The sequence below is a fragment of the Hylobates moloch genome, unplaced genomic scaffold, assembly GCF_009828535.3.
Source record: "Hylobates moloch isolate HMO894 unplaced genomic scaffold, HMol_V3 SCAFFOLD_8, whole genome shotgun sequence".
Lineage (NCBI taxonomy): Eukaryota > Metazoa > Chordata > Mammalia > Primates > Hylobatidae > Hylobates > Hylobates moloch.
Window position 1 is genome coordinate 34,677,293 of NW_026652283.1, and position 15,294 is coordinate 34,692,586.

Consider the following 15,294-nt stretch of genomic DNA (forward strand, 5'->3'; position numbering starts at 1 on the left):
CTTTCTTCCCTTCCCCAGTTTCCTCTTAGTGTAGGGAAAAAACCCTGCTCCAGGAGTAAGCAAACTTGAAGTTCTAGCACTACCAACTATGTGACTTTTGGCAAGTCAATTAATCTCTTACCTCAGTTTTTATGCATAAAATAAGGCTAACGATGTCTCCTCTGCTGCTTTACAGGGTTATTTTGAAAGCAAAATAGACATATTAGTGAAAACACTACAAATGTAAGATATCTTCTCCTGTGCATGGGGCAGCCTGGTCACATATATGATAAGGGGTTAGAATAATTTTAACCAAAATGTTAAAATACAACTAGTAGAAAATCATTTTGTTGTTTCTCCCAACTTGCACACAACTGCCCTTGTGAAAAAATTCTAGTAGGGGTTGCAAATTTGTGTCATCTTTTCAATTTATTTTCTTGTTGCCAGGAGATGGCAGTGTCTTACATGGTCCTTTTAAATTGAATCTACTAGAAAAGCTTTTTTTAAAATGTTGAATCAGATTAGCTTCCTTACAGTGAGACTTTAACAAATTCTTTTGATTATACACTTATTATATTAATTTTGCTTAAAAAATTTAATTAGGCCAGGCGCGGTGGCCCACACCTGTAATCCCAGCACTTTGGGAGGCTGAGGTGGGCCAATTGCTAGAACTCTGGAGTTCAATACCAATCTGGGCAACATGGCAAGACCGCGCCTCTACTAAAAATGCAAAAAAATACCCAGGTGTGGTGGCACACACCTGTGGTCCCAGCTACTAGGAAGACTGAGGTGGGAAGATTGCTTGAGCCCAGGGGACAGAGGTTGCACTGAGCCGATCTCATGCCACTGCACACCAGCCTGGGAGACAGACCTTGTATAAAAAATAAAGTAAACGTTTAAATTATTACAAATAAGGCTAAAGTTTCCTTTGACTATCACCCCGAATCCCAGTTGCCTGGTTTTTTATTTTGTTTGCATAATTGAGAGAAACCTTGTGAATTGCTTACAATGTAAGTGATATCAAAAGCTCACAACTCAGGCTACTTGGGACAGTAACAAATTTGCAATCTCAATATTCTCATCCACTGATTCTTTAGTACAGTCAGTCAGTATGAGTATGGGCAAGAAATTGCTCTCACCAAGGTCACCATTGCTCTGATTGCCAGATCTAGTGATTCTTTTCAGTCTTTGTCCCATTTAACTTTTCAGTTTCACTCTAGAAAGCTATTTTCTGACTAACCTTGAATTACTCAGCAAATGCTTTCTCTAGGGACTAGTAATCTTCACCTTTCTATTCCTCGTTAGCAGGAGGTTGTGTCTATTTCCTTCTTCTCTTCGTCTTTTTTAAAATTATTTTATTTTTTTAGAGACAGGGTCTTACTCTGTGGCCCACTGGAATGCAATGGTGTGATCATAGCTCACAGCAGCCTTGAACTCGTGGACTCAAGTCATCTTCCCTCCTCAGCCTCCTGAGTAGCTAGGACTACAGGCACATGCAGCCATGTCCAGCTAATTTTTTAAAAAAATTTCTTGGGTCTCGCTGTGTTGCCCTGGCTGGTCTCAAATTCCTAGGGTCAAGCAGTCCTCCTGCCTGAGATTCCCAGAGTGCTGGGATTACAGGTGTGAGCCACCACACCCAGCTTCTCTTCTTTGTTCTCTTGATTCCATACTCCATTTTAGTTTTTTGTGTGTGTGACTAATACTGTCCTCTGCCTCTCGATCATAAAGATAATTTTGCCTCTGAAACTTAGTTCTAATCAGCAGTATATCACTTCTCTCTACAAAGCGCTATATTCCTGTTTCTAATGGGCTGTTTTTCTTTTTTCTGGTTTGCTTTATTCAAGGACTAATGTTCCGACGTTTTCACAATCAAATCTAGAACAGCAGAAGCAGCTTTATCTCAGGAGTGTCATTGCTCATATAGAAGACCCAGAGGACACTAACCAAGGTAACATGGTACCCAAAGAAAGGCATATAAAACATGTGATGTGACTTTCTCTTTCCAGTGTAACAGCTTAAACTGGGAGATTGTTTAGAATTTTCTTAAATTCTTGAGAAAGATAACTTCCTTACTCAAAGATTTTCACTTAAAGGGATTGCCTAACCAGATAATTCTTGAAGTGGTTTGGTTAACCAGTACTAGAGAGGGGTCTAAGCACGCTTACAACAGTACATGAAAGGTGCCTCCCTCATGGTTGAGGGCTTTAACCCAGACTGGTACATTTTTGCTAGGGATTTTTTGTCTGAAAAATAATGGAAGTGGATGACCAGGTGCTGCTTACTAATCAGTGGTTTTTTAAATTTGAAATGTTTTATTTTTCCTGTTACCTTCAGCATTTAAATGTAAAAGCAGGCATTTCAAACACCATTCTGCATTTTGGCTTCTGAATAAAAGCTCTTGAAAGGTTTGGCTACCTTCCAGATCCTTCAAGTTGTGTTCTCCCCACTTCATTAGAATATATTGCAAACCAAAGTGACTAGATTCTTTCTCCAGCTCTCAAGAGACTACGGTCCATGTTATCATTCAGCCTGAACTATTGGCTAATGGGAAAGCTCCTAAAGGGGAGACTTACGGGAAGAACTGAAGGTGAAGAGGTTAGAGAGGTTTTATACTGATAAAAGAATCACTTCTTAAAAAGATCACTCCAGGCTAGGCGTGGTGGCTCATGCCTGTAATCTCAGCACTTTTGGAGGCAGAGGCAGGCAAGTCATTTGAGGCAGGAGTTTAAGACCAGCCTGGCCAGCATGGCAAAACCCCATCTCTACTAAAACTATAAAAATTAGCCGGATCGTACTCTTTTGGGAAAAAAAAAAAAAAATTAGCCAGGCGTGGTGGCACATGCCTATAATCCTAGCTACTTGAGTGGCTGAGGCACAACAATCACTTGAACCCGGGAGGCAGAGATTGCAGTGAGCCAAGATCATGTCATCGCACTTTAACATGGGTGACAGAATGATACTCTTGTCTCAAAAAAAAAAAAAATCACTCCATATTCTGTCATCTTTACTCATTCAGCAAACTTTTCTCGAGTATTTCAATCGTGGTAGGTTTGAAGATAAGGAATTGGAAATGTAAAGAGGAGTAAGATAGGGTCTTGGCCCTCTGGGAATTCATAGCGTAGAGAAGATAATTACACTGCAATATTGATTAGAGTTCTAATAGAATTACATGTAAAGTACAGTAGGAGCAGAGAAGGAGCCCTTCTGCTTGTGTTTGGGAAAAGTGGAAGATGGGGAAGGTGGATGCCCTAGGTGAGCTCCACAGATAAGATAATTAGTTTAATTACTCTAAGATCTATTGCAAATCACTAGGGAGGGTTTTAGGAGAATTTTTGGTCCTTTTGCAGAGGAGACTCTTCTTTCTTTTGACAAATCCTGAATTATGTAGTAGTTTTTCTTGTTTGTTTTATAAGATTATGATGAGACATCAGTCAGAAGAATTTTTTATCCCGTATCCTTTTTTTCACCGAATATTTCATAAGCAACCAAATATTACTTATACTGATTTCTTAGCCCTCTGCTTGTGAGATCCCTTTGCTGGAACTATTTTAGGTCTGATAGAAGTAGAGAAACCTCTCCTCTCCACCTCTCCCCCAATCATTGGAGGGGCAAATTTAAAAGAAATCTGTCTATATTCAAGCTCTGTGGAAGAGGCCTAGTCATGTCATTGCTTTTCCATCTGTGAGCTGACTCCTTTTTTTATATCCTAGGCAGTTGACACTGATGATATCCAGTTACGTTTTCTCTCTCATTTGGAGCATTTAAAGAAAATTTCCCAAGAAAAGCAAAGAGCAGCTGTTCACACTATAACATCATTTTCAATCTTTTCCCCATTCAGCAGTTCCTCTCCCAGTATTACCACAACAATCTATATCCCATAAAGAATAGCTAGAATAACTACAGTGAATAGGCAGCATACTTTAGTGGTTGGGAGAGTAAAGTGTAGAATTAACATCTGGGTTCACATCTTGGCACCACTGCTTACTGGCTGGGTGAGCCATTAAATATTGATTTGTAAAATTGGGATAATAACAAGGCTTAACTTACATGAAAATTATACAGGTGTAAAGCATAGAACAGTACCTAGCTCTAGTAACTAACATTTATTGAATAGTTGCTGTTACCAGCAAGAAAGGATATCTTTTCATACTGAAGTTTTTTTTTTAGGTAAAATAGCATTATATCTAGTATTTGTTTTTAAATCACAGACAAAAAATACTGGAAACAGCTTTGATAAAATGTTGATAAATGAAGGTGAGTGGTGAGTACACTTTCTACTTTTGTGTATATTTGACAATTTCCATAATTAAAAAGTTGTTTTTTAAGCACGTCTTTTAGGGCATTCATTTTTTTCAGCATTACAAATTACTCTAAAAATTTCACAGACCTCTGGCACTTCCTTCTGCCTTCCAGGAACCCAGTATAATATGAAGTTTTTCTGTCACTTCCCATTGCCCAGTATTCCTACATCCAAAATCATAAGATTTTTATATACCTTATTGCAAGGGCAGGGGTGGTATATTCTTCACCTTTCCTCCATTTGTATGTGAATTATAGTGCAGCCAGAAGCACAAAAGGGGAGCATAGTACTTCTTGTCCTCCTCCTTTTTGAGATGTTTATTGCATTTAACCTTGAAAAAGTGTAATTCTTCAGGTTATCAGACACAGAGAAATTAGTAAGGAGTAGATTCAAATGTAGTTCTTGCCAGTTCAGTTTGAATCCTCTCCATTGGGTTAGTTATCTCTTTTCACTTTATCAATAATGTATATATTATTGATGTAGAATGTAACAAAGTAAATCATCCTTCAACTCCATTATTCTAATGTAAGTATAATCTTTTTAGTTTAGTGCCGCATGGTTTTTTTTTTTTTTTATGATAACACTTAAAAAGAAACACCAACCACTTCCTTTCTGGTATCCCTGCAAGTGGAAAAGTTTCTATGAAATTATAAGTACTCAAAGTAGAAAAGAACCATTAAGAGCTTCTCTTTAATCTCCTAACACATATATCTGTTCTATATATTTTTGCCAAGTGACCACTTAGCCTTTGCTTAGAGTTCTAATAATGCAAAACGCATTACCTCATAAGGCAGGTCATTCATTGCTTAGAAAATTTTAGTTGTTAGAAAGTTATTCCTTACATTGAGTCAAACGTGGCTTCCCTGTAACTTCTAGTGGTAGTTCCTAGTTCTGCTCTCTAGCATCATGAAAAATAACTTTGTTCTTTCATTTTTTATTATTTTCTTTTCTTTTTTGGAGACAGAGTCTGTTACCCAGACTGGAGTGCAGTGGCGTGATCTCGGCTCACTGCAGCCTCTCCCTCCCGGGTTCAAGCGATTCTCTTGCCTCAGCCTCCCGAGTAGCTGGGACCACAGGCGTAGGCAACCACACCTGGTTAATTTTTGTATTTTTAGTAGAGACAGGGTTTCACCATTTTGGCCAGGCTGGTGTCGAACTCCTGGCCTCAAGTGATCCGCCCACCTTGGCCTCCCAAAGTGCTGGGATTACAGGCGTGAGACACGGCACCCAGCCCATTTTTTATTCTTTTGGACATTAGAAATAATGATTCTCTCTCCTACAAAAAAAAACTTAAAATCACCTATAAATCTATCCTGCCACCTAGAAATAACAAAATTAACATTTTGATAATTATCTTTCCTGTAAGGTAGAATATATACAGGGAAATTACATATTAATAGTTTATAATCTGCTTTCTTTGTACTTAATGTATTTTAAGGACCTTTTCATGTTAAATATTTGAAATTAAGATTTTTAATGATTACAAAGTATTTTATTAAAGAATTTATTTCATCTTAGTAAATTAGATTGTGTCCATTTTCATTAGTAATGCTGCAGTGAACATTCTGGTCAATAAATGTTTATGTACAACTCTTATTTCTATAGGATGAATCCCTAGAAGTGGAATTGCTGGGTAAAGTATATAAACATTTAAAAAACTGTTACATGTTACCAGATGGTCCTGCCCCAAAAAATTGTATTAATTTTTAGTGTCACCAATTTGATAGGTAAATTTTAACATATTTTGTTTTAATAATTGGTAAGGTTAAATGTTTTTTGTTTATTGGTAATTTATATTTAATCATAATTTTTTTAAAATCATCTAATATATATTCCATATTCCAATTTCCATAGTTGTCCCAAAAATATATTTTTGTAACTTTGGTGAACTAGCATCTAATCAAAGTTCACATGTTTAGTTATGGTCTTCTTAATCTCCTTTAATTTAGGTCACTTGTTTTATAGATTGTCCCACATTCTGAATTTTGTCTGTTTCTTGTGGTATCATTTAATTTGTTCCTCCATTCTCTGTATTTCCTGTAAACTAGAAGCTGGGTCCAGAGGTGGGATTAGATTCAAATTAAGTGTTTTTGGCAGGGATAATTCCTAGGTGCTATCGTGTATTCATCCTACACTCTACCCTACACTATATCCTCCTAATCAAATTAGCAGGCATATATGACACTTAATGACAGGTTGTTCCACAAATAGTAATACTAAGTTTGTTAAGGTGTTAACTGCCATATCTTTCCATTGTAAAGTACATTTACCCCTTTGTAATTAGTAAATTATCTGTGGGGTTGGTACCATGTGAATATCCTGTTCCCCAACAACTAACTGTTCATCTAATTGCTTGAGCATTTATTGATGATCCTTGCTTGAATGAGCTACTGCACTGGGAGTTACATAGAAAATGTTCTTTTTTGGCCAGGCGCGGTGGCTCATTCCTGTAACCCCAGCACTTTGGGAGGCCGAGGCAGGTGGATCATCTGAGGTCAGGAGTTCGAGACCAGCCTAACATGAAACCTGTCTCTACTAAATATATAAAAATTAGCTGGGCGTGGTTGTGGGCGCCTGTAATCCCAGCTGCTCGGGAGGCTGAGGCAGGAGAATCTCTTGAACCCAAGAGGCAGAAGTTGTAGTGAGCGAAGATCACGCCATTGCACTCCAGCCTGGGCAACAAGCAAAATTACATCTCAAGAAAAAATGTTCATTTTCTAAATATATAATTTCTTCTACAGTTATTAACTAGCATTCTTTTATAAAGATTTTCTATTATTTTAGTATTACTATAACCTCATGGATTTTTTAAAGAATCAGTGTGTTGTAATCAATTATAGCTACTGTTCTTTTTTTCTTTTTGATGCTCAGTTTGTCTCAAATATGATAAATGGAAGCTCCTTCAAGATGACTCTTGTTCCTATTGAGATGATCCCATTAATCTTTTTTTAATTGTGGTAAAAAAAAATACATCTAACATAAAATTACTATCTTAACCATTTTTAAGTGCACAATTCAGTAATGTTACATATATTCACATTGTGAAACATATCTCCAGAACCTCTTCATCTTGCAAATCTAAAACTCTACACAACAGTTCCCCTCTCTCCCTTCAGTCTCTGGTAACCACCATTCTACTTTCTTTTTTTTTTTTTAATATGACTACTTTAGATAACCTTTTATAAGTGGAATCATACAATATTTATCTTTTTGTGACTGGCTTATTTCATTTAGTATAATGTCTTCAAGGTTTACCCGTTGTGGCATGTGACAGGATTTCCTTCCTTTTTAAATATTTTTATTTTTATTTTTTTTCTATTTTTCTCACCACTCAATTTCCTTCCTTTTTAAGGCTGAATAATATTCCATTGTATATATACACACCATTTTGTTTAATCCATTCATCTGTCAGTGGACATTTGGGTTGCTTCCACTTCTTGGCTATTGTGAATTGTGCCACTATGAACATGGGTCTACAGATAGTCTCTTTAAGACCCTATTTTTAATTCTTCTGGATATATATGCAGAAGTGGGATTGCTGGACCATATGGTAGGTCTGTTTTTAATTTTTTGAGAAACTTCATACTGTTTTTCACAGCAGTTGCACCATTTTGCAGTCCTACCAGCAGTGCACAAGAGTTCTAATTTTTCCCCATCCTTGCCAGCACTTATTTTTTTGTGCTTTTTTTTTTTTTTTTTTGAGGCTGGAGTCTCGCTCTGTCGCCCAGGCTGGAGTGCAGTGGTACAGTCTTGGCTCACTGCATCCCCTGCCTCCCACATTCAAGCGATTCTCGTGCCTCAGCCTCCCAAGTAGCTGGGACTACAGGCGCACTCCACCACATCTGGGTAATTTTTGTATTTTAGTAGAGATGGGGTTTTGCCATGTTGGTCAGGCCGGTCTTGAACTCCTGAGCTCAAGTGATCTCCCCATCTCGGCCTCCCAAAGTGCTGGGATTGCAGGTGTGAGCCACTGTGCCTGGCTTGTGTTTTTGTTTTTGTTTTTTTTTTTTACAATAGCTATCCTAAAGGGTGTTAAATCAGTATTCATTGTTTTTGTGTCACAACTTAAGTATTGTTCACTGAAAAGCCAAGTAGTATATTATGGCTTCATTTTCTTTCTTGAATTGTTTATTTTTGTAGAGTTGTTAATTGCTTCAGTTTCTTTCATTAAATTTTTTTTTCGGGAGAGCTTTTTCTTAGAGCCTTCTGTTCTGCTGCTCCAATTTGCACTGCTTGTTCTTTAGCCCTGCAACAGAGCTGTCATCCCAGGATTTTCCTCTGCTGCCCTCCTGAGTTGAATCCTGTTTCTTGGATCGTATATCTTCCTCTTTCTTATTTTTGGTTTTAGGAAAGGACATCCTCTGAGAATATCTAAGAAAGGGTGCGTAGATGTTTTCTTTGTCTCTACATGTCTGAACATGTCTTTATTCTATTCTCATACTTGATGGATAGTTTGATATAGAATTCTAAATTTAAAATCAATTTTTGCTCAGAAATTTGAAGACATGGCCAGGCGCAGTGGCTCACGCCTGTAATCCCAGCACTTTGGGAGGCTGAGGCAGGCGGATCCCAAGGTCAGGAGTTTTAGACCAGTCTGGCCAATATGGTGAAACCCCATCTCTACTAAAAAAAAAAAACATACAAAAATTAGCCGGGTGTGGTGGTGGGCGCCTGTAGTCCAGCCTGGGCAACAGAGCCAGACTCCGTCTCAAAAAAAAAAAAGAAATTTGAAGACATTCAGTATTGCTCTTAAGAAGTCTGTTATCAATTTAACTTTTATTTCTTTGTGTGTGATCTGTCTTTTTCTCTCTGGAAGTTCTTTTTGTTTGTTTGTTTGTTTGTTTGTTTTTTTGAGACAGTCTCGTTCTGTTGCCCAGGCTGGAGTGCAGTGGCATAATCTGAGCTCACCACAACCTCCACCTCCCAGGTTCAAGCGGTTCTCCTGCCTCAGCCTCCCAGCTGGGATTATAGGCACCCGCCACCTGCCTGTAATCCCAGCTACTTGGGAGGCTGAGGCAGGAGAATCACTTGAACCCAGGAGGTGGAGGTTGTGGTGAGCCGAGGTCACGCCATTGCACTCCAGCCTGGGCAACAAAAGCAAAACTCCGTCTCAAAAAAAAAAAAAAAAAAAGATAATAAGCATATTGGACTAAAAACTTTTTTTTGTGCACCTCTGTAATTCCTCCCTTCTGCCGGTCTGTGCCCCCTCTAATCCCCAGGCAAGATTGACCACTGATCTAGTGTCTACTGCAGTTAGTTTGCATTTTCTAAAGTGATGGAATCATACACTGTGTACTCTTTTGAGTCTGGCTTGTCTCAACATAATTATTTTGAAATTCATCCATGTTGCATGCTTATTTTTTTTATTGCTGAGTAGTATTCTATTATATAGATTTATCTCTAAGTGAATGTTTACCCATTCACTTAGATGGGCATTTGGCTTACATTCAATTTTTGGGTATTACAGATAAAGCTGTTAGGAACATTCTTGCACAAATCTTTGTGTATATATAGATATGCTTTTCTTTTTCTTTTTCTTTTTTTTTTTTTTTTGAGACAGAGTCTCGCTGTCGCCCAGGCTGGAGTGCAGTGGCGCGATCTCGGCTCACTGCAGGCTCTGCCCCCCCGGGGTTCACGCCATTCTCCTGCCTCAGCCTCCCGAGTAGCTGGGACTACAGGTGCCCGCCACCTCGCCCAGCTAATTTTTTGTATTTTTAGTAGAGATGGGGTTTCACTGTGTTAGGCAGGATGGTCTCGATCTCCTGACCTCATGATCCGCCCGCCTCAGCCTCCCAAAGTGCTGGGATTACAGGCGTGAGCCACCGCGCCCGGCCGATATGCTTTTATTTTTCTTAAGTAAATATCTAGAGTAAAATGACTGGGTCATATGGTAGGTGTGTGTTTAACTTTTTAAGAAACTGCCAAGTAGTTGTACCATTTTTTATTTCTATTAGCAGTTGTATGAATTCCGGTTGCCCCCAGCCTTACCAACAATTGGGTATGGTCACTATTTTAAATTTTTTTCCCCAACTTTTTGATTGTAAAATACACATAATATACACATAACCATCTTTTTTAAACCTTTTTATAAAAACGTGTTGGCTGGGTGCAGTGGCTCACGCCTGTAATCCCAGCACTTTGGGAGGCTGGGGTGGGCAGGTCACCTGAGGTTAGGAGTTCAAGACCAGCCTGGCCAACGTGGTGAAACCCCGTCTCTACTAAAAATACAAAAATTAACCAGGCATGGTGGCGGGTGCCTGCAATCCCAGCTACTCTGGAGGCTGAGGCAGGAGAATCGCTGGAACCCAGGAGGCAGAGGTTGCAGTGAGCTGAGATCATCCATTGCACTTCAGCCTGGGCGACAAGAGCGAAACTCCGTCTCAAAAAAAAAAAAAAAGTTGTAAGTGTACATTTCAGTGGTATTAAGTATATTCATATTGTTGTAAGCCATCACCATATCCATTTCAATAATTTCTTGGTCTTGCACATCTGAAGCTTTGTTTTTTATTTTTTTAAAGATGAAGGTCTTGCTAAATTTCCCAGGCTAGGCTCAAACGCCTAGGCTTAAGCAGTCCTCCTCAGCCTCCCGAGTGTCTGAGACTACAGGCACACATCGCTGCACCCACTACAAATCCAAAGCTCTATACCCATTAAACAATAACTCCCCATTCCCATCTCCCTTGAGCCCCTGACAACCATCATTCCACTTTATGTGTTTATGAATTTGACTACTTTAGGTACTTCACGTAAGTGGAGTCAGACAAAGTGGTATTTGTCTTTTCGTGACTGGCTTATTTCACTTAGCATAATGTCCTCAAGGTTCGTGTTTGTTGTAGCATGTGTCAGAATCTCCTTCCTTTTTAAGACTTAATAATATTATAGTGTATGGATACCACATTTTGATTATCCATTTATACATCAGTGGACACTTGGTTTGCTTCCACCTTTTAGCTTTGTGAATAATGCCGCTATGCATATGCATCTACAAATATCTTTTTGAGACCCTGCTTGCAATTCTTACGTACCAAGAAGAGAAGAGGAATTGCTAGATCATATGCTAATTCTATTTTTATTTTTTTATTTTTATTTTTGGCATGGAGTCTAGCTCTGTCACCCAGGCTGGAGTGCAGTGGCACAACCATAGTGCAGTACAGCCTCAAACTCCTGGCATCAGTCTCCTAAATGAGGTTAAACTACAGGTGCACACCACCATGCCTGGCTAATTTCTTTTTATTTTTAGAGACGGGGTCTCATTGTGTTGCTCAGGCTGGTTGTGAACTCAGACTATCCTCCCACCCCAGCCTCTTGAGCAACTGGGATTATAGGTGCATACCACTGCACCCAGACTATTTTCTTCTTTCTTTTTTTTAAATTCTTCAGCTAAAACAGCGGAAGAGGTGATTTATTATATGGTTGTTACACTCGGCCACAAACACAGAAATAGTCCAGAATGTCACAGGTCCAGGGCAGAGGACCAACATGGGCATTTTGTTTATGAGCAAGATGGGTTTCAGAGGTGATCGGCGATCAGAGGGCGATGAAGTTCTAGATCCATTGAGACAAGCTCTAGACAGTAGCATGCAGTCCCACAACTTGTACCAGCATCCCCAGCGTCTGGCATTCCATGTTTCTGCTCCTGTGGCCTCCATGGTGCAACAAGCTAGCAGTTTACTTGGACCTCTGCCTTATCTTTCTTCTTTTGCGCTTCAGCCTGCGCATTCGCTTCTTCCTCCACTTGGCTCTCATGGCGCAGAGGTTTCCAAGAAAATGGCGCTAAGGCCGAGAAAAGACTATTTTCTTTTACTTATTTATTTGTTTTTTTAAGACAGGGTCTCTGTCACTGAGGTTGGAGTACAGTGGTGTGATCTTGATTCACTGCAAATTCTGTCTCCCAGGCTCAAGCAATCCTCCCACCTCAGCCTCCCGAGTAGCTGGGACTACAGGCTCACCACCACACCTGACTAATTTTTTGTTTTGTTTTGTTTTGTTTTGTTTTTTTTGAGATGGAGTCTTGCTCTGTTGCTCAGGCTGGAGTGCAGCAGTGCAATCTCAGCTCACTGCAACCTGTGCCTCCCAGGTTCAAGCGATTCTCCTGTCTCAGCCTCCTGAGTAGCTGGGATAACAGGTGTGCATCCACCACACCCGGCTAATTTTTGTATTTTTAGTGGAGATGGGGTTTCACCATATTGGCCAGGCTGGTCTTGAACTCCTGACCTCAAGTTATCCACCCACCTTGGCCTCCCAAAGCACTGGGATTACAGGCTTGAGCCACCGCACTCGGCCTAATTTTTTGTATTTTTGGTAGAAACTGTGTTTTACCATGCCACCGCACCTGGCCCCCTATTTTCTGTTTGTTTGTTTGTTTGTTTGTTTTATTTTGAGGCAGAGTCTTGCTCTGTTGCCCAAGCTGGAATGCAATGGCGTGATCTTGGCTTGCTACAACCTCCCCCTCCTGGGTTCAAGCAATTCTCCCTGCCTCACCCTCCCAAGTAGCTGGGATTACAGGCACCCACCACCACACCTGGCTAATTTTTGTATTTTTAGTAGAGACAGGGTTTTGCCATGTTGGCTACGCTGGTTTCGAACTCCTGACCTCAGGTGATCCGCCTGCCTCAGCCTCCCAAAGTATTGGATTACAGGTGTGAGCCACCATGCCCGACCTATTTTCTGTTTTTCAATGGGAGTCATCCTAATGGGTGTAAAGTGGTCAGTTTTTATAATTTTAGACATTCTAATATATGTGTAGTGATATCTCGTTGTAGTTTTCATTTGCGTTTTCCTAATGAGTAATAATGTTGAGCATCTTTTCATGTGCTTATTTGCCATCTGTATATCTTCTTTGGTGAAGTATTTTTTGCTCATTTAAAAAATTGGATTATTTTCGGCCGGGCGCAGTGGCTCAAGCCTGTAATCCCAGCACTTTGGGAGGCCGAGGCAGGCAGATCACGAGGTCAGGAGATCGAGACCGTCCTGGCTAACACGGTGGAACCCCGTCTCTACTAAAAATACAAAAAAATTAGCTGGGCGTGGTGACGGGCGCCTGTAGTCCCAGCTACTCAGGAGGCTGAGGCAGGAGTATGGCGTGAACCTGGGAGGTGGAGCTTGCAGCGAGCCGAGATTGCACCACTGCACTCCAGCCTGGGCGACAGAGCAAGACTCCGTCTCAAAAAAAAAAAAAAATTTGGATTATTTTCTTATTACTGGGTTTTGAGAGTTCTTTAAATACATATTCCGAATGCAAGTTTCTTTGCCAGATAAGTAATTTGGAAATATTTTCTCCCAGTATATGCCTTGTCTTTTCATTCCCATAAGTGTCTTCTAAAGAACAGGATTCTTAGTTTTGATGAAGTAAGTTTGTTTATTTTTATTTATTTATTTTTCTTGGTAGTCACTGGTTATAGCAGATGAAGTAAGTTTAATCAGGTTTTTAAAAATTTTATGGGTCAGGAGCAGTGGCTCACACCTGTAATCCTGGCACTTTGGCAGGCTGAGGCAGGCAGATCACCTGAGGTCGGGAGTTCAAGACCAGCCTGACCAACATGGAGAAAGCCCATCTCTACTAAAAATACAAAATTAGCCGGGCGTAGTGGCGCATGCCTGTAATCCCAGCTACTCGGGAGGCTGAGGCAGGAGAATTGCTTGAACCTGGAAAGTGGAGGTTGCGGTGGGCCAAGATAGCGCCATTGCACTCCAGCCTGGGCAACAAGAGCAAAACTCTGTCTCAAAAAAAAAAAAAAAAAAAAAATTACGGATTATGCTTTCATGTGGTATCTAAGAAGTCTTTGCCTAAAAGAAAAGGCCACAAAAATTTTCTCCTATGTTTTTTTCTAGAGGTTTTATAGCTTTAGGGATCACATTTAGATCTATGATCCTTTTAAAATTTATTCTGTATGTTGTGCAAGATATGGATTAAAGCCTGTAATCCCAGCACTTTGGGAGGCTCAGGTGGGAAGATTGCTTGAGCCCAAGAGTTCGAGACCAGCCTGGGCAATGTGGTGAAACCTTGCCTCTACCAAAAAAAATTAAAAGGTTAGCCAGGCATGGTGACACACACCTGTACTCTTAGCTACTCAGAAGGCTAAGGCAGGAGGATTGCTTGAGCCCAGAAGAGGGAGGTTGCATTGATGCACCACTGCACTCCAGCCTGGGTGACAGAGTGTAAGACTGTCTCAAAAAAAAAAAAAAAATACACACACATATATATATATATGAATGTAAGGCTTATTTTCTTGGCACATGGATATTCAATTGCTTCTTTACCATTTATTGAAAAGACTGTCCATTCTGCATTGAATTGCCTTTGTACCTTTGTCAAAAATCATTTGTCTCTAGAAAAATCAGATTTCCAGGAAAAAAAAAAAGACTAATGTGTTCCATTAGTGTTCTTATTTTTCAGTTGTGTTGGCTTTTGTAGATTCTTTGCATTTCCATATAAATTTTAGAATTAGCTTATCAATTTCTTTAAAAAGGCCTGCTGGGATTTCGATTGGGATTGTATTGAGTCTATATACATAAATAAAATAAAACAGAGAGAGAATTAACATTTTATTTTATTTTTTTGAGATCGAGTCTCGCTCTGTTGCCTAGGCTGTCATGCGATGGTGCGATCTCAGCTCACTGCAACCTCTGCCTCCAAGATTCAAGCAATTCTCCTGCCTCAGTCTCCCAAGTAGCTGGGATTACAAATGCCTGCCATTACACTCAGCTTAATTTTTTCTATTTTTAATACAGACAGGGTTTCACCAAGTTGGCCAGGCTGTTCTCGAACTCTTGACTTCAAGTGATCAGCCCTCCTCAGCCTCCCAAAGTGCTGAGATTACAGGTGTGAGCCCCCGCACCTGATTGAGAATTAACATTTTAATATTGAGTGTTTTGATTAAAGTCTTCTCTAATTTCCTTCAGAAATGTTTTGTAGCTTTTGTACAGTCTTGCACATCTTTTATCCAATTTATCCTTGAGTGTTTCATATTGTGATGCTTTTGTAAAATGATTTAGTTTTTAAAATTTCAGTATCT

The 15,294-nt window shown here is 39.7% G+C and overlaps 1 protein-coding gene across 8 annotated transcripts in view; it reads left to right on the forward strand.

Moving 5' to 3' along the window:
* Positions 1-15,294, forward strand: part of S100PBP (S100P binding protein) — a 45,040-nt gene that overhangs the window by 10,593 nt on the left and 19,153 nt on the right. For 5 of the 8 annotated variants that reach the window (XM_058443434.1, XM_058443432.1, XM_032160107.2 and 2 more), the window contains exon 5: positions 1,824-1,927. In XM_058443434.1, coding sequence (XP_058299417.1) covers positions 1,824-1,927 — 104 coding nt within the window. Of the gene's footprint in view, positions 1-1,823; positions 1,928-4,187; positions 4,234-5,884; positions 5,913-15,294 lie in introns of all 8 variants that reach the window. The other 3 variants (XR_009214696.1, XR_009214695.1, XR_009214694.1) reach the window with 2 other exon arrangements.